Genomic DNA, 20,207 nt, shown 5'->3' with positions numbered 1-20,207 from the left:
TGTGAAGAAGATTTGTGTTACGAGCAGACATGACATGATGCAGAAATTACTGAAAGCACAGATGTTTCCTTTGCATAGCTCAACAGAGGAACTGGACTCTGAATGCAGATACGGTGACGTTTTGTGACATTTATTGTTGTTCACTTCAAATGAAATCCCACATGTTACTTCCTGTTATAAAATAGTGCTGTATCAGTCTGCTTATTTTCACTTAAGCTAACAAAGATTTTGATAATTTACAGACTTTTCATTGGCCTTGAATAATCAAACTTACTTGGTGCAAAGGCAGAATTCCTAGTTGTCCTAAAAATATTCTGGAGGTATATTTTAAAACCTCAAAACTCTGCTCACCAACTCTGGCCAATGTGATTCTGGTGTTACAGTGAAAATCTTTCAAAATGAGTTATCACAGAAAGGTTTTAAATTTTTTGGTACACCAGGGGTCAGCTACCTTTTTACAATTTAAAGCCAAAACATGTTTTTAAATCTTTGTGCAGCACATATTTTAGCCGCAGATCAAGCGCATCGCATTATTTTAAATGTAAGATGCTTTAGGCCTACAACAGCGATATATGAAAACATTAATAAATAGTTATTCATTCCCATATAATTTTTTGTCAAAGCCACAGGGAGCCACTGGAGAGGGGCTAAAGGGTCGCAGGTTGCCTACCCCCGGTCTAGACTGTCTTAAAACAGACATGTACACGGTCAATTTACAATATATCTTGATGTCAGCAGAGCACTTCACTCTGGTGTGTAGACTAGACACAACTTTCCACTTTTGATTATGATAGCAGAAATTGTGCTGAATGCACTTACCGCTTCTGCACCGGACCGCACAACTGTTTTCCCACACGGTTATCCAATAGAGTAAATAACATTATGAAGCTTAGGGAGCCATCTAATCAATTTCTGCAGAGTTTGATGATAAGGTAGAGTAGAGCATGGAGTCAGGATCATATTACTTGTTACACAGGCTGGACTGGAGCGAGACAACATCGTCTCAATTGGTCTTAATAGCTTGTGTGCTACTTCACAAGGTCAAAAGAATTTTTTGCAAAGGAAAAAAAAATGTATATACGAAATGATGAATTGTTGAAGTACTGTACATGCTTAGACTTTTTTTGCTTTAGGATTAAACTCAGAGACTAAGATTGGTTCAAACCTTCAATAATTTGATCATTGGGTGATGGCACTGCATAAAGAACGGTACTGTCTGTGTTTTACTCATCTACTGTATGCACATAGCAAAAGAGACTGGATTAAGGATGCAGCTGTGCAACATTGTGACCATTTTTGTGTGTGTGTGTGTGTGTGTGTGTGTGTGTGTGTGTCTGTGTGTGTCTGTGTGTGTGTGTGTGTGTGTGTGTGTGTGTGTGTGTGTGTGTGTCTGTGTGTGTCTGTGTGTGTGTCTGTGTCTGTGTGTGTGCCTACCTGTGAGGCTGAATGTGTTTGCCCTCTCATTACAAAGAGGATTAACCATCAGGGAGGCTCACAGTTCTCTCTGAGCCCAGAGAGCGGTAAAACAAGGCAACATCCTCAGAGACATGTTTTATTCACCCGTGTCTCAGTTCATTTTCACCTCTCCTCTGTCCTGATGTGCGCCTCAGATGTGTCCTGAATGGCCCTCCCACTGTTCACCTCTTATTGTCGAGCACATTGGTCGATACTGAACACTGACGAACAGAACAGGGATGCTATTGATGTTGAGGTAATTGCTGAATGCAGTTTTGTTTGCAGACTGACTGAAATGTAAAAAAAAAAATGGAGTGCAAAGCTCAAGGAGAACAGTTTTATTACTTTGTAGAAACGTAATGTGCAGGAAAGCAAACCAACAGGGACTGAATTTGAGGTATTATAATTCTTGGATATCAGCTCCCTCTGCTGGCCACTTCACACTTCCCTGAGGGTCTAATAGGAAACTGATTAATAGTTTAGTCATTAAAATGTCCCTCTCATTCAGAGCAACTGCAATAAACATAAGAGCGGGATAGAAAATTATATTCATAATCATCAAGAAGTTGGAAGCAATGAAAAAGAAGTTAGAAACCGCATTAGTCATCTGACAGATTGATGGTTTTGAGGGATTTCATTCTTCAGATATTAAGCTTAAAGACTGAACTGGGGGATAACTACATTCCATTCAAATCCATTGCATGATGTTGTTGTATGTTAGAAAGATGCAAAAATATGACAGTCTTTTTTTATTCTAAGGCTTTTCAGAATCTCAGAGGATGATCTGAAAAATGTTTAATTTTCAGGAAAAAAAAAAGCCCAGTACAATGCAGACAAAGTTTTCCCTCTGTTCATTAGATCTGACTGACAGGATGATTGCAGGCTCTATTCACAGCTGCAGCTGTGGCAGCATGCATCATCTCCGCTCAAAGTGTTCGCACATCTTCTCATGTCGTGTTTTACATCTGTCAGTATCACAACATCATTTGGAAGAAAAATGGGAAAATTCTAAAGGAAACAGCTTGTTTGAACGTGAGCCTAGGGGAGAATCTAAGTGTGCTGAGTGTCTCTAAAGAAGGTGAAAATAAACAAAGATCAACCTGAATAGGAAATAAACCCTGCTAAATTGCCTAGATCAAAATGTAAATATTATTCATTTTATATATATATATATATATATATATATATATATATATATTATTTATTTTTGATGAACTGATACAAAGCCAGTGTTGCAGTCTGGCTGTACTGTGCAGTACTACTGTTCTGCATAAAACAGTGGTCATAACGGTGATAATGTGTGACAGTGAGCTGACACACACATACAAAACTTAAAATACGGGGAGCCCCTTTTGTTTTACACCAGTTTCACATGTGCTGAGCATTAAAGCCAGTGTTCATTCATCCGCCCACCTGTCAGAGAAGATGAAAATATCTTTTAAGTCAGTGTAGCAGCAACACACGTCTATTACCATTCACTCTATCTGCATGGGATCTACACAGATGGCTTACACGCGACTATCATGCACCAATCTTCCCAGAGTTCGTATTACTGAAGCTCATATATCACCCTGACAGAATATTTAAGTTTGAACATTCGTCCTTCGATAGGTAATAAATAACAGTCAACTTTTGTCATTAGCTGGTTTACAAAACCAGGGCTAATACAGTTTCGAGCAGGTTGTTGTCAAGAGTTTATTGAAATGAGTAACACAGTCAGAGAAGGGGAAAAGTTACAAGGAGCATTAAGGTCAAGGTCTAACTGCTTTTATTACATTCCCGTGGCCATAATCTAAGCTTTTTTTCTGTCTTTTACTTAAATATCCTTGGCAATAACATTGATTAACATTACTTTCTAAAAGGTCTGCAGAATACAGAAAGCCAGAGAAAGTGTGGAGGTGGGGCTTACACTTACACTGAAACCTCCACTGTACCTTCAAATGATATATATTACAGTTTAATATACAGATGTGCAATAATGCGTACACAACATCCATCATTGCCAAAAATCTTAAGATGGCTGTGTATACTGTATATAGTGTGTATACATGCATATACCGGCTACTGTATATGGTAACTTGTCACAATTCTCATTAAATATTTATTGCAGAACTCCTTGCACTCTTACACACCCTTGCACTGTTGGTTGATAGAACAGAAACCTCTATATAGAGGTTGAATTATTTTTATATATGTGTATGAGTATCAAGTTCTGTACTCCTTATGTACGGTCATTTCTTGTTTTTGTTTTTTAGTTTGTATCCTTGTTTGGAACTTGCTCTTTGAACTGTATGTAAATACATTAAGAGCCACTGTAAACCAGAATCAAACTCTTTGTATGTGTAAACATGCTGGTACTTGACCAATAAATACATGTTTACTGCTTTTTCATATCTGTATAATTTGAACCAATACTTAATTGTTACTTATATTGGGAAAAACGATCTTAGTCTAATTTCTTTTGTTAAGGTGGATTTTCTGGCATTGTTGTGCCATTGACATTGTTTGACAGTTTAACTATAGAAAAGATGGAAAGAAAAGCAAGATATTACATCTACAAGGCCACCAGGATGCCTCATATGTCCAATGTCTTTGATTACCACAGTTTGAGCCTCACTGTGACAATGCTAGACCTACAGGTTGGTAGGGATCTAGTACTATTGGTTTGAGTTGTGCACCAAGGTTATGTAATCACTGTTCCTACAGAGACAACTATAACTGACAACTGAATTTTTTAATAGTTTCGGCAGACTCACTATGTAGTATGTATTAGACGATGCCGTGGATGTCGTAGGCTGTAATTAGCATAGCATTTAGCAGTATAGATGAATGAACACAAGCAGTTTGTCTTTTGAATGATTTAATTTACTCGTGCCAAGCAAATGATGCTGCATTCAGAACATCCATTGAGGTAAAATTGTAGTGCAGACAAATAAAGATCATCTAATAGGCGAGGCGTATTGTTTAACTGTCTAGTTTTGTAATGTTTCTTTGCAAATGCATCACAAATAAACTGTCAGAAGAGTGAATGATGAATGAAAAGATGTTTTAGTGCCTTTTCCTCTATACTAGTTGATGTTGGCTAGTTACAGACTACTGGCCACTCTTCTTGCCTGTCACTCAAAGCACGAGTTGACGTCATGAATGAATAACTTAAATGTCAACTTCGACCATTTTATTGGTTCTGAATTTCACCTCGATTATGGCAACTGCAAATACTGTATTTTTCTCACTTGGTGAAAAAACGTTGTGCTGTTGTGTTGTTCCGGTGTGCTCCAGCAGCACTGTACCTGCTGTATGGAGGTGGTTTGTTTAAAATCACCTGGTCAAGTGTAGCAAGTTACTAAATCAGTGTAACCATTGGATTATTGTCGGTATTCTTCCTACTACTGCCGTTGCCAGACTCACTGTACTATTTCTTTGATTTATCACTTTCTGAGGGTCCTGATATCTCTCTGTTCAGATTTTGATGGGAGTGATAAAAACAGGCAGTAAAGTAATGTCAGCTCTCTATAACCACAGCTGGTGTTACTCACAGGAGGGCTGCTTTGATGTTGTTCAGACATTTGGAGAGAGACTTTGGGATCTAGGTTGTGACTGACAGGGCAGATAGAGATACAGTGACGTCTGTGTGTGACTACGTACTGGAGGTATTTCTTCTGTCAGCCATGATCAGCGTGATAAACTCTCACGTGTCTCAGATATTCACATTATCGTTAAATCAGAGATGATTGATGGGCTTCGTCTGGAAAGTGGGCAGAGGCACTCACTATGAATATGTGGTTGCTGTAAGTACATGTACAAAAATGAAAATTGCATGAGTTACTTACCTAATAAAAAGCCGTAATTCAACACTGCATTACAGTAATCTTCCCTTATTACCTAACCTGCATCAGCACGACTGTATTGATATGAGCAGCTTTTATATTAAGATAGATGGATGGAAATAAAGGTAACATTGTCTGTTATGCTCTACAAATCTACAAATCCAGAGCCTGTTACATTCATTTACCCTTTTCAGAAGTTCAGTACACAACCACACAATGATGAGTGATTAATGATATGTGTTTCAGAAATTCAGAAATACATGAAATACCACATTAATATAATTCAGAAGTCAAGAAAGAAGGCATAAAGTTGGCCAAGGTGAGAAAAAACAAAATATCATCCAAAACCTGTAAGAAATATGGCCAAGTTTCAGTGCAAAGTAAATTAGAATGCCTTGTTGCCTTCAGGTCATCGCATCTTGGAACAGGTGTTCTGTATGTGCAGAGTTGGTTAGTGCAGCTAGTCAAAACACAAAGATGGTCTCAGAGTCGAAGGTTAAATCTGATTCAGCGAGGAACAGGAACATACTCCTGATAGCTCCCGGCTAGGTGGTTTCAGATGAAATACTGGATAACAACTTCGGAGCTGGGGGTAAACAAGATGAATCCACAGCGGAACCTATAAACATTAGAAAGCTGTTGTTGTACAGGGCAGCTCCCAGAGTGTGTAACTGTTTGAATGTGAAGCAGGGTGCTGCTGGGAAAAGAGCAGTCCACTTACTCTGCCTTACACTGAGAGAGAGAGAGTTTTGGGAAAATTGCCAGTGACTCTGGCTGACCTGCTCGGGGTGACTCTGGCTGACGTGCCTGGGGGTCAGATGTCCAGAGGTATCTGAGCTGACCACTGTGCAGTCTCCCATGGCCTGGTGTTCTCAAGGACGACCAATATAAACCCCAGAAGGTTTCTTTCAGGACTGCACACTCTCATAGATCCCTGCTGCTCTGCTGTTAGTGTATTTGGAGAAATTCAACTTAATTTAATCTTATAGCTTTCCCATGTCCATTTATTCCCAGGTGTCTTTGTGATGGTGGCTATGAATATGCTGCATGTCAGACCTCGCTCTATATTCATTTATGAGAGAGAGAGAGAGAGAGAGAGAGAGAGAGAGAGAGAGAGAGAGAGAGAGAGAGAGAGAGAGAGAGAGAGAGAGAGAGAGAGAGAGAGAGAGAGAGAGAGAGAAGAGAGAGAGAAAGAGAGAGAGAGAGAGAGAGAGAGAGAGAGAGAGAGAGAGAGAGAGAGAGAGAGAGATTGTCTCACTTTTGTGGAGGAGAAAAATATATTTTCATTGTCTATGGAGCAGTAAACAGTGTGTACTGTGTAACAGATCAAAATAAAAATGTATTCTTCTTTTCTTTCTTTTTGCTTTGAGTAAAGACCTCCATGAGCTGTTAATGGCTCAACAACAATATCTCTATTTTCATTCTAAGAACTTTTGGGAGTGAAATCCACACTGTGTAGTTATGTTTTCCAAGTATGACACTTCCATAATTACATATTTATGTGGTAATATGGCCTTTAACGGTTTAAACATCAAGTGATAACCTATTGCTTAACTGGCAATTATCTCACTGAACACTGGATGGCATTGTTGCTGTTCAAGAACCCTGCAATTTGCAGCGGCACTTCATTTTTCTTCACTGTGTCTGGGAGGAGGCAGAAACTATGCTGTGCTGAATTACAGTATATTGCTATTTGATTTACATATTCAAATTTACATATTTGATATATTTATGTCTTTGTTTCAAAATATAATTCTAATCAGAGTGAGACTGATTTATAACACAGATTCAGGGAAAGACTTTTCCAGTCAGATAGCGCAACTCATCACCTCTCACATCACACCTCGTTCCTCTACGAGACCTGAGGGAACAGTGTATATGATAGTTAACCTAAGTAAAGCACCGCATTGACAGGTGTGTTTCTTTAGGATCCTATGACTTATCAATCCCTGGAGAGGCGACTAAACTGACTTACAAAAACGGCATTTTGGGGCATTCTTATGGTTGTCTGTCAAGCTGAAGTTAAAATGCTCAATATGTTTTACATTTTTTGTGGGCCTGGCAGTCATTTTATTGAAAAAGAAGACTATTTAACCATGGTGGGTCTTCTTACCATATGCGATAAGGTAACGGTTCTGTTTACACACTGTACACACAGTAGCTGTCTGGGAGCTACCCTGGAACGGCAGACAAACCAGATTTTCCAGTCTGGCTCTGGCACGCCCAGTTCACCTGTATTTTGTCCCGGACACCAGACACCATGGGTCACTGAGTCACTAAAGACCATCACTGTGAGTACTGATGAGAAGCTAGTATAGAGCCTTTCTGCCAATAAGCGGGTGACTGTATCTCCTCAGATGAATTACTGACTTATTAGCCTACATCTTAGTCATTATCCCAGCAGGGAAAATGAGCTGGTATTTTCGACTCGACATTAAGTACAAGGTGAAACGGGAGATGATTACCTGTCAACTGGTGTAAGTATGTTGATCAGTAATACAACATATTGCCATACAACGTATTTTATTCCATAGTGCTGGTACTCCCTCAGACGAGAGCTTTTCGCCAGATTTAGAGCCACTGCTCCCTTTTTATGTGACAGGTATTTTAATAATAATGATACACGTGAATGCCAGAGCTTTTCATCTGAAATGTAACAGTTTCAATACATTGAATTTCCACTCCAAAATATAAATTAATTCTTTAAATATTTCCTGAAATGTAGGACATAAAATGTTCTTTCTTTTTGACTTTTAAACAAATAACTTCAATGATTTTCTGCAGCTGTCACCGTGACAAAAAATAGTTTGATCATGACTCGTTATTCAAAGTTTTACTTGAATCCTTGTCTCTGTGAAACCGAATGAAGCAATAATATTTTTTTCACCGAAAAGGATCATACTTTGAAATGCAAATGAGACTAATGACTAATTGTAAAACAAGTTTTTTTTTTTCATCAGCATGCGGACCAAAAATGAAATGAATACATAATGGCTGAAAATCTTTCTCCACTATGTTAAGTTCTAACATACGTTTGTGCTGAAAAGAATAGAGAGAAAAAAGATGGAGAAGTCTTAAAGTGCACATACTGTATAAAAAATAAATGGTCATTAACTAGAGCTCCTGAGGCAGAAAGAATATGAGAGGCTCTTTTGAAAAAAATAAAATAAAATAAAAAAATGGTGAAATATCAGTCTTGCTGATCTGGCAGTGGCAGTGGCAAAGGCAGTGGTCTCCCCTTGTTTGTGACCTCTGTCAGATGACAGTGAAGGTCTCCAATAAGCAGCAGTGTTGGTGAGTAGCACTCACTGAACTGTCTCTTCCAATAGCAGTCGCCTCACATCCACTTGAAAGAAACAAGTGCCTCAAATACCAATTCTGGCCTTTCCCCCTAATTGTTTTCTATGCTCTGCTGAATCTGTCTTCACCGTCGTTCTGTTCAACAGCAAAAACCACAGTACCATAACCTTCACTTTAATGGTACTTGAATCCAACATTGCTTGTCCCCAAACAGGTAAGTAAGACTTTTGAAATAAAAACCTTATTTGGAATGACCATTGAGGTATAATGCATATGTTTTATAAGCAGCATCTCCAGGGAGGGCAGCAGCAGCAGCACAGCTGTCGAAGTGGGTTTTTCCTCTTGTATCTGGCGGCCAACTTGAACTTCTCATTAGAGGCAGCCACATAATCCTGTGTCCTCTCTACGTTGGTCTGGATGTGTTCAATAAGCCTTTACGATGAAGTGAGGGAACAGACCCAGCTCTTTTTATACAACATGAACCCAGTGCTGACAATAAATTGGCTCTTTTTACATTTGGATGTGTTAGTTCAATTAGATATCTTCATTTCATTTGATGTTTTCTGACGGATTCCTAATTTCTAATTTCCACTTCAATTTATTTCCTTTTCTTTACCCATTTGTGTCAATTATAGTAATGTGGGAGACGTGTAGGATAGATGGTAGTGATGGGCAACATTGTCATGCTTATGACTTGCAAGCATTCATGCTAACGACTCAAGATGATGACTGCCAGCGTAATGAGTGCAATTTAACCACTGAATTAATAGTTATTAGCAATTAGCCACATTTGTATGATTTTAAAAAAACGTGCATTTACCAGATAAGCATTAATGAATGGGACATTTTAGCTGAGATGTGTCACTTAAGGTTTTTTGATTTATCAACATTTATTTGATTTTCAATATTATTTAGCTCCCAGATATATATTGGACTTTTCAGACCACAAGCTCCCAGCTATGGCTACCACTGTAATGCTGCTGTTGGAAAAAAGGCACTAACTTTCATATTAAAATGTAAAAATCAAGACAAAATTCCCAGAAAATGTATGGTCGAAACCACAATATGCACAACAGACAAAACAATTATTACCTCTAGCTAATAGCTTTGTGACATAACAAATTGCATTAGCAAATGATTACCATATTATCATGTGATAACTTTGTCATAGGCTCACCTTGTGTCGCTGTTCAATCTCAGATAGTTGTGACCGTGTGATTCTGACATCATTCAGCAGGTTCTCATTGAAGACCTCCCATTTTCCTGTGGCCACCATCTCATTCACCTTCTCCTCTGTCACATCCCTTCCCGATACCTCCAGCTGCCGGATAATGAAGTGCTTACAGCGCTCCTGCTTGGTCAGCAGACCTTCATTATACTGCAGCATTACCTGGACATAATTACAGCAAAAAGAGAGAATAAAAAGTATGAGGGGGAGAGGAAATGAAAAATGAGAAGATATTTCTGTCCCAACTTTTTTTTGGCTTGAGCGTAATTTACGTTTGGTTCTTTGACACTCTTGCCAGTACAACTCAAGATATTGTGTCACACAATGTGTTTACTGTAAACTTTAGCATAGGAAGACAGACATAAGGAAATTAAGTAATCAAATGTACTAACACCCTGTCGCACTGCAATAATTTCACAAAATACATTTTACAGTTTATGTATGAATTTTAATCTGTTAATATGTTACTGTGACAGTGATAAATATGCTCCACAACACTTGTTTTCCAGTTAAAATACATAATTTGTATTGTGAGACTAAAGGTAGCATATTTCTAATCTTTCAAACCATATATTAATGTAATAACTCCCAATGCACTAAAGGATCTTTCCCAGTCAGAAAAAAAAGTGTTAAGTGTCCGGAGCAAAGTGGGAGGATCATCTTCCCAACCTGCTGGAATTTTCGGTACAGTGCTGCATGCTGGGAGCGTTGTATTCTTGTTGTAACAGCAGTAGGTCCCTGCTGGTCCTCAGTCCTTTGGACCTGTTTTGAAAGCGCATCTAAGCGTCTGTGGATGCTTTCAGCCCGGAGCTTGATGTCCCGGGTTATACTGCTCTCTTTCTTCATCACACTGAAACGACGCATTGTTGCCACCAGGGTCTTTTGCTGCTGGCCAAATTTAAGGACCTGTTATAGTTGAGATTAGACAAAATTTGTGTTCAGTATCACTTCTGACCACGAATGGAAAATGTAACCAGAAACTGCACGATCATACAATCTAAATCTTCTCTTCTTTCAGTCGAGTTTTGAGTTCATAATAATTAATAATAGAAATGATAGAAAAAAAAGGTTGTGAACTAGAAGAAGAATTAATAAGAAATAAAAATTAGAAACAGAAAACCAATGCAACATAGGTTAATAGATATACAGTAAATGCAATGCAAGAAGAAAAATAAAGGCACTACTAAATACAAACAAAGAAAAATATACCTCCGTGTCCAGCACTGTGATATCATCTCGGATTTGCTGAGCCTCAGACAGGAAATTCTCAATGATGGGCTCCTCCTCGAACACCACAGCCTGTGGCGTTATGACCCCGGCCACTATAGTGTCATCATTATCACCCTCAGCTGAGAAAGGGTTGGTATTCTCACTTGCTGCCTCAGAAAAGTCTTGAGCCCTCTGCTGCAGCTCCTCCAAGCGGTCTCTCATTGTGGAAGAGCCCTCACCAAAGCTGGCTCCTCACGACACAAAGTTACTATTGTGTGTAAAGTTCTTGTCAATGCTGATGGGAGGACGCTGAAAAATAAATAGCATGAAACTGCAATGACTCCTGTTGGCGAGCTGGATTGTTGCAGAAGATAACGACAATGAGAATAAAGCAAGAAGGCCAGAAAATATTGACATTAAAATAGAGGATAAAAAAGAATATATAAACTTATGCTAAACTGAATGCATAAAGTAGAGGAAGGGGGGGATTACTTTTGTTGGAATATATTGTTCCAGAAATAAATATATTACTGTCATTTGCAGACCATTTTATGCCACTGATATAACAAGCATAACAATGCAAGTACACTTATTCAAAGAGCAATAGAAGAATATTTAGAGATTTGAATTGGAATGTAAAACAATATCCTTGTAAAATTAAACCGAAATAAAACCACACAGCCAAAACAATAAATAAAACAGACCCTCGGGCTCTGTTAACAGCAATGCTCATAAATAAAAATGAAACAATTGGCACAGGGGCAGGATATATATATATATATATGGAAAACCCTGCGGTTTATTCTGGCATAATGTTGGCTAAAATGTTAGTGACATTCTTAAACGATATGTTGATATTATCACTGGCGATAATCACATATCGTATATATGGTATGATAAGTCAGTAATTACTGAGACAGGCCTAGACAGGTGACAAAGCCCAGCTCTCGAACAGAGTTTGACATTGTTTTTTTATCCATCTAGTGAAAAGTGGGTCGACTAAGACTTTTCACAGCGACTAACGATTAAGTCGACTATTAGGGGTCAGCCCAAGTTTTAATTCCTACAAGTGCATGTTGTAGTGCAAGAATGGATATTATAGGAAAACAAATAAACTACATCAGTGAACATTTTACTATGTATAAAGTTAGCAGTATATAAACTCCAGGGCACAAGATTGGTTTTATATTGCATTTAAAGCCACGTGTTGTACCTCACTCTTAAGGACGGGGACATTCACTTAACACCCTGTCTACCTTGAGGACACAATTCCTTTACGAAACACATCTCCTGTAGTTCAAGCAATCGTTCTAAAACATAGAACTGTGCGCTCTGGTGTGTCCACTGTGAATTAAAGCCTGATCAGTGTTTGTTTACATCATTATAAGTTCATCCATCCTGATATGAGCATAACTGATGGGCCATATCTGCACTGTGCTGAACACTGAGATATATTTTTAACCGTATGAGAAACAACATGAGACAAACAAGCAGAGTTTATCTGCGACATCAGTCAAATTGACTCGAGTTCCTTTTCCCATGAGAACTGAGTGGGTTGTTTGTGTGCAATGACATACTCAGCAAAAACAGGAAGAAGAAGGTTGTCTCACATTTTACATAATGACGAATATAGGAAAAATGACCTTGATAAACACGTTAAATGAAACTATGAGAAACAAGCGCACACACAATTTGTCAGATCGGTTGTGTATACTGTTTTGAAATAAAGATATCTCCACAACCGCTGCTGAGTATTGAACAGATTTCACTTCCGTTCCCTCAGTCCAGAATGTTTATTCCCGCAAAAGCTAGAGTAAACAAGTGAGGTGCTTATGATTAAAATCTGATTTCCTGAATGTCTTTGACAACTAAAGTGCATTCAAGCACAGATTCCTATACATTGAAATGGGCATACCAACAGTTTGAAACTGCCTCAGCAACACAAGGATTTGAGGTTTAGAGGCCCTAAACATAATCTTCTGGAAGCACATGATTGTGTGGGGGGAACAGAGTGTTTGGCTGCTGAGAAGTGGAGCATTTCAAATCTCAGACTATCCCATTTCTGGATAGATTTCAAACAGGAAAGACCCTATTTTTTGTGTGTTTGTGTGTGTTGTGCGAGAGAGACAGGGTGTTGTAGCTGTTAACAAACTTTTCCGAGCTGAAAGAATGCAACAGTATCCTGTGTTTTCTTGGCTGAACCTTTCCTCTCTCTCCCTACCTGTACCGACCCAGAAGAGCCGATTAAAAAAAATTGCTCAAAGGATTTGGGAGCACATTCTTCTGTGTTTAGCCTAAAAACCTGGAAGAACTGGAGCAGAGTTTGCAAAAGGAGTCGAGCCTCTCTCTCTCTCTCTCTCTGTGATTGAACGTTTTGTTCTCTAAAACAAGCCAATATTTTTTTCCTGCTACCCATCTGCTCCTTTGTCTGTGTTTCTGAAGGAAATGTTATGTTGACATTCTTTCATCTACATGCAGGTGGAACAGCAGGAGTCCCCAATGCTGTATTTCATCGCAGGGCAAACCATTGCACTGTGCATGCTGGTCTTTTAACTTCTTTAAAGAATTCATTCTGCTTAAGATATTCCAAAAGTTGAGCAAGTGGTATTTTACATGTCTTCATGTTCAGGCTAGACTTTCTAATAATAAACAAATATCTCAAATCACAGCATACTTTTAAACACATTTACAGTAGCAAACATTGCCTGAAATTAAGATTTTACCTTAACGATGTTCGTATTCCATCAGAGGCTGTCTGCGGAGTATTCCCATTCAGAGTTGACCACAAATGTAATCCAAGGTGAGCTCACATGCTTTTTTAATGTCATCAGAGCTCCTTACATTCCCTTGACGCTCATCAGCTGTGAGTTACAGATTTGGAACAGTTACACTCGCAAGCAGGGAAAGTTTTGAAGAAGTCCGGTTGAGTCAGTTTCAAGCACCTCCCCTCCTTTTGAAGACAGGCCTGGATATAACCAATAGCGAAGAAGCAGACTGGAGGCCTATTTGCTTATCTAAAGAAATGAAAGGTGACGTGATTAGGTAAATGAGGAGGGACAGACAGCATGGAGAGCTCATAAACCCAACCCCTCAGGCTTATCCCTGAACCAGAAAATAGAGTAGCGCAAGCAGAAGTGTATTGTGTACACTGCAAAGGCCAAACAATGGGGATTGCGGTTAGGGTGTCAACCAGGGCGTTGGGTTTCTGATCTGCAAAGTTAATTTATATGTGAAGGGTCTGGGTTCACGGGGTAAACCCTCTTTGTCTGGTGGTATTGTACTCCTCAGGCCCCAGTAACTCTGCTGAGTACTTTTGACAGATTTCTACTGACAAGCTCTCTAACACCCAGGCGCCTTTTCAACACGGGAAGGGACACAGTCACTCTTTGCTATGCAGCATAACACGCTGTGCAAAGCTGTTTGAAGTGCTGCGTCAGAGGGAGAGAGGGGAGACAAGTTTTGAGGATGAGAAGAGTTTGGTGGGGACAAGAGTTCAGTCTTCGTCATTTGAAACTTTGGGAGGCTGGTTGCAGATTCTGTGTAATTTTTTCCTTCTAACTGTGTGGTGAAAAAAATCCTGTAACTTTAAAATGGAGCAGCCACGTTGTTAGTGTGGTGGCCAGTGATGCATGGGAAGGTATGCTTAAGGTGAAGGATCAGATATTTAATGACTTTTGCACATAAACCTGAGTTTTAAGTTTATTTTTAGTTTCTCTCTGATGTGTATTTTTGAATTCAAAAGATCTGAACAGTCTCATGGCCTAAGGGTCCTTTTTTTTTCAACCCAAAGAGGACCAATTTATTCTTTAACTAAAGTTTGGAAATCACTAAAACTGGAATGATAAGCTTTCTTCATGACAACAGCAAATGTTACTAGCAACAAATAATTTCCAGTGGGTGGTGGTGTGCTGCTTCAGTAAAAAATTAATAGCACATTAACCATATGATTACTATGCAGTATGCTGTTGGTGAAGTTTTATCTCTGTTGTACCAGATGCTACTCTATGTCTGTAATAATGCCACAGCGGTGTGTTAACTGTGAGTCATCTATCCCTAATGGGAAGATATTATGACAACAGAGCGAAACCGGTTTTCTGAGTGTCAGAATTCACCTTCATCAGCATCATAGGAACAAGCTAACTGTACTGTATGTGTACCTGTTTCCTGTGGCCTTGATTCTCTACTTGGCATCACTGATTAAGGAGAATAGGTTGAATGGATTTGCTCTACTCTCACACATACTTTCTCATGATCATAACCTCCTCAGACCTTGAGGCAAGGTGGATCTCATCTCAATATTTCTTAATTGTTGCTACTCCGTGTGTTGAATTTAGATAGGCTTTGATAGAACAACACTGCTGGAAAAGAAATATCAGCTAAGTAGCTGAAGTGTTTGTTTGCCAACGTTGGAAGCCTCTCAGGAGTGTTACCTCACTGGCTGTAAACTAGCTGCAGTGCAATTTGCACTGAAAAAAAGGATCCTGGATGGGGAGATGTGGGCAACACCGACCATAAAGCCTACAGAGGGAATACGATGTGAGCTTTGTAAAACAAAGCCAACTTCCGCTAAGTAAAGCTATTTATTTGCCACTATTAATCGTTCTCTGATGTCAGTCGCAAATATGAATTGAGAAAACTAAAATCTTAATGAAAACGACTGGCTGCACCAGGATCTGAAGACTTAAAGGACCAGTTTGTTTAGTGGCATCTAGTGGTGAAGTTGCAGATTACAACTAATTAAATATCCTTTCGTCTCCCAAGAAACTACAGTGGCCATGAAACTCGAGAAAAGAAAAAAAAAAGTCTTGGTTCCCTTCCTCTTCACCCTCTACACTGCAGACCTCACACACAACTCAGCTCAACTTCCGCCTGCTAAATTTCTCTGACAACTCCGCAATTGTCGGCCTTATCACAGGGGAGGACAGGGAACAGGGAGTAAATTGGTGCCAGTGGAACCTCCAGACCTCCAGTCTCCAGATCAATGCAGGTAAAACCAAAGAGCCTGTGGTAGACTTCCGCAAGCACTCTCTACCAGGGAGTAAGGAGGATGAGGGCTAAACTATCATCCCTGATGGAAAGCTTGTCCCACCCCATGCAGGACTGTGTAGCTGCCTCACCCGCGTTTGAAGATACCACAGGTCCTTCCTTCCTCCTGATGTCAGACTTTAAAAACAGCGCTGCTTTCAGGAGACCACACTCACCAAAACTGACAAATTCACTCGTGCAATATCAATGTATACTAAACCGTGCAATATCAATATTTCCTATGTGCAATAATGTGAATTCAACTGTTGAGTCTGTTTACTTATTTATTACATTTTGCTTGTTTACTTATTTACTTCATATTGCTGTTCACTTATTTATTTCTTTTTTTATTGATGCTTCTTGCTATTGCGCTATCCTCTTTTGCTACTGTAACACTGCACATTTACCCCTTGTGGGATTAATAGAGGATTATGTTATCTTGTCTTAAAATGACAACGTATGTGCCATGTGTTAGGTGAAATGTGTTGCTTGTAGTGATGAACCCAAGAATTATCGTCTGACTCTGCAGTTCCCCTCAGCTTTTTGGAGTGTTTAAGCATCTTTCAGCTCAACGTTTCGGTTTCATACTCCACAATTCTACTGTTTGGATTCAGTCTCGCCAGTCTCATCAACCTTGTTTCCAGCTGCAGTGGGAAGCTGTTTTGATTATAAAAAGGTCTGATAAAAAAGGTAATTGTACACCAGCTGCCCAACTCCTTATAGCAGACAGACTGAGTTAGTGACTAACTAGTATGACCCTGTCCACGGTTTACCGCTTTTCCTTCCTTGGACCACTTTTGATAGGTACTGACAACTGCAGGCCGGGAACACCCCACAAGAGCTGCAGTTTTGAAGAGCACTTCATCTGTCAGTGGTCATAATGTTATGGCTGATCGGTGTATGTCTGAATCATTTTAATTGACCCTATTGGCCACAATCAGTATTCATTATTAAGCCAAATAATCACAAACTCACTGCAGGGACATTGTATATTTAAAGTATAAATAAAAAATCGACAAGGGAGAGAGATGATCAAACAAACAATTTAAATATTTACAAGCTAAAACAAACATACATTTTAGCTATAGCTAAAATCTGATGTCTGGATTAAGGTGTATAGCAACACCTTAATCCAGAGATCCGGAGAGAGAGAGTGAGAGAGAAGGTCAAATGAACTATTGACCTTACAAATGGACAGAACCCAAACAAACATTGACAGAAGCTATATAGAAATTCCGGGTTAAGAGGTAAAGTGTGAAAGGAAGCTGTGGGTACAAATAACTGACAGTACTTCAATTGAACAAGTAAAAGTTTAAGAAAGTGTGTGTTCAAGAAAGTGTGTATACACAATGTGAGAGATGGTGTCAGGTTGTCTTGGTCACTGTATCGAGTAGAATGTTTCTCACATTATAGCTGTTGAAGGACTCTCTGGGTATTACTGTAATTGAAGGGATGTCATAAGCAGTGCTTTGATATTCTTCACTGTAGAGTGAGAGAGCGAGAGAAAGAGAGGGGGGGGGGTAAGACAACAACTCCCAAACAGCCTCTCAGCGACAACCTTGAGAGTGATATTTAAACATTGCCAGAGAAAATATGCAGTGTTTTCTCTCCGAGGGGAGAAAAAGGAAGGATTAGATGAAACTGATATGGCATTGGAAGCCAATACTAACACTGCCAAAGTGATACTGTTTGATTTAACAGTATGTTAACAGTCAGTATGCTTGAAGGCAAAACAATACAAGTGTTGCCCCCAGTACTCCTAGTCAGTGTGTAAAGCTCCTGAAAACAACAGCTATTTCACCATAGGCTGTTAAAGTTCTCCACTGACGACCAACATAATGAAATTAAGGCTGATTTTATTGCAGGGACATCCCTAAAGCAAAACGCTTCATGAACTCCTATTATTAAAAATTAAACATCAAATATCAAAGTAATTATTATAGAATATCCCATCACACATCCAGAATGACCGAATTACTGTTAGTTATCCACAGTGTAAACCTCCATCGTACCGTACAGTGATGACACGACAGCGCAATATCCGACTTTTAACAAAAGACTAGTATCAGCCTGAAGTACGGGTCCTACACTGGGAGAAAGAAGGGAAGGAGAAAGGGGAGATAAATGAGAGAGGGGAGAGAGACGGTCAGAGGGGCAAGGATAATGAGGTCAAAACCATCGTCATTAAGCCAATCAGAAAGATTGATGCAGAGGTCGGTGGCCTTGCCTACTAAAATGAGGCAATCAGAGATCTGGATATTAAATGTTCCTTTTGGGCACTGTATGAGATTGTGCCTAGGGTCATTTAGGTTTTAATTTACAGTCGAGAAGCATAGACTTTAATTGCTAATCTTGCCAAACTTCCTCCGTGTTACACAATCAGTACAAGTCTCAGAATGTTCACCTTTTACCCTACGGTACATGAACTTAATCTCGCAGGCCAGACATATACAGAGGTATACATGAGGTGACTGCAAACAATTGGTAAATCATGTTTCAAACCAATGCAAAGAGTTATGAAATAGGGGCAGCCACATCCTGCCAAACACTGGCTTCAGGAGCATTAATTCAAACAAGTAATTTCAACAGTGCTATTGTCAATAAAGATCTTATCTCTGACAGGCAATGTGAGAGTGTAAACAGGACGGACGGCAGAACAATTAAGTACAAATGTCTGTGAAGATAAACAAAGTTCTTCAAGGGAAAAGCCTTTTGTTTAACCGCCATCACAAGACTGGAGAGAGAAGTGAATGATGGGACACAGGTGGCTGTATGCGGCCTTAGAGCAGAAGTCATAACACGCTGCCATTCACAACCAAACATTGTCAGCTAGTTGCGTTCTATTTCCTTCAGTCCCTGCCGAGGAGGCTCCGAATGAGAAGAAGACTTTATTAAGACTAAACATCTAATCCAGGATCTTGGTTTCATAACAAATTATTATTATTACAGACTTGGGCACTGGGAGCTTAAGGACTGCTAGTTTACAATCAATTACTAATTAATTGTGTTCCTCTTGTATCAAACATTGAAATCAGTCCCTGCTTTTGTTAAATGGCTAGAATGAAATGCAGCAGTCCTTTATTCTCTCCCAAGAGCCACTGCTCCACACAACAAACAGTGTGTGGCTTTGGACTCTCCTCCCTCTTTTTAAGCAAGCACTTCAAACATGGGTCATTTCACCCCCTAGTGTCATGAGGCTGTTATACCATCCTCTGGCCTGTGTAGCAAAAAGGGAAGGTACATTGCTAAAGAGCGGCACTGCAGAAAGATGAGCACGGTTATCCCGTGTAGTGCAGATCGGACAGAATGACACATAACCCAGTTTACTTACTTTGTCAACTGAGAAAGTAAAAAAACTCTACATCTAGAGTTTACCAGCACCCACAGACTGTTGTTTCCTTTTTTCTAATATTTCCTGACTAAAGCCAGGAACTGGGGAAAAATGGTATTGCTATAGTAACCCTATACCACTATATGCTGCCATGTTAACTGTATATATAAATAAAGACATCTTACAATATCTGTACTAGATTGTCTGCAGTATCCCACATGCTCAAGCATTATAAAAATGACATTGCCACCAAGAACAGAAGGAGATCTCCATTAATAATAATATACAATTAAATTATGTTTCATGCAAGGTTGCAATGATTACACACACATGCACCTTTCCAAGATAGAGCCTAGATAACAGTTACTGTAGTGCATTCTGAAGGACACCAATATATGATTACGCGGTGATCCTGGATGGACTGGCGAGCGTTGTGTCCACCTGAAGAGAGGAGCAAACACATTTAGTCAGGACAAACAGACAGTGGAGGCCAGCAGTGTGTGTGTGTGTGTGTGTGTGTGTGTGTGTGTGTGTGTGTGTGTGTGTGCTCCCCCATAATACTCTGTATCTTCATGTTTGTTCCAACAGAGATTTAACAGAATGAATTAAGCAAACATTAGCTACAGAAACATGGCAAATTTCTGTAAATAAACATTTATCTACCAGGCTATAGTGGACCTAAGCCTTGATAAAACACAGTTAAGGTGAAGGTATGTGCAAGTTGATGTATGAGTATGTGTGTGTCCAGTTTGCCGGTGTGTGTACACAAGGGTTTGTTCATTATAGAATTAGTTAAGATCTGTTCTTAAATTAAGCCTTTAAGTCCACTGTG

General features: G+C 39.4%; 1 protein-coding gene and 1 long non-coding RNA gene across 2 annotated transcripts; both read right to left on the bottom strand.

Moving 5' to 3' along the window:
* Positions 1–4,298: 4,298 nt before the first annotated feature.
* Positions 4,299–9,005, bottom strand: LOC127365229 (uncharacterized). The gene is made up of 2 exons (XR_007885156.1): positions 6,004–9,005; positions 4,299–5,901 (listed from the first exon to the last, which is right to left on the bottom strand). It is a non-coding gene; the product is annotated as an uncharacterized LOC127365229 (long non-coding RNA).
* Positions 9,006–9,747: 742 nt separating this feature from the next.
* Positions 9,748–13,933, bottom strand: stx19 (syntaxin 19). The gene is made up of 4 exons (XM_051404295.1): positions 13,743–13,933; positions 11,020–11,287; positions 10,480–10,716; positions 9,748–9,972 (listed from the first exon to the last, which is right to left on the bottom strand). The coding sequence occupies exons 2-4, from the start codon at positions 11,239–11,241 to the stop codon at positions 9,748–9,750; spliced, it is 684 nt and encodes a 227-aa protein (XP_051260255.1). The 5' UTR covers positions 11,242–11,287; positions 13,743–13,933.
* Positions 13,934–20,207: the final 6,274 nt, after the last annotated feature.

The sequence above is a fragment of the Dicentrarchus labrax genome, unplaced genomic scaffold, assembly GCF_905237075.1.
Source record: "Dicentrarchus labrax unplaced genomic scaffold, dlabrax2021, whole genome shotgun sequence".
NCBI lineage: Eukaryota > Metazoa > Chordata > Actinopteri > Moronidae > Dicentrarchus > Dicentrarchus labrax.
This window is presented reverse-complemented; position numbering and strand designations above follow the sequence as displayed.

What these genes read in the sequence shown, in the direction of transcription:
- stx19 (XM_051404295.1), bottom strand. Translation starts at nt 11,241, where the DNA reads ATGAGAGACCGCTTGGAGGAGCTGCAGCAGAGGGCTCAAGACTTTTCT. An exon ending in TCACAGTGCTGGACACGGAG is followed by an intron (nt 10,717 to 11,019) that starts GTATATTTTTCT and finishes CAACTATAACAG; the next exon opens with GTCCTTAAATTTGGCCAGCA. An exon ending in TGTACCGAAAATTCCAGCAG is followed by an intron (nt 9,973 to 10,479) that starts GTTGGGAAGATG and finishes AATTATGTCCAG; the next exon opens with GTAATGCTGCAGTATAATGA.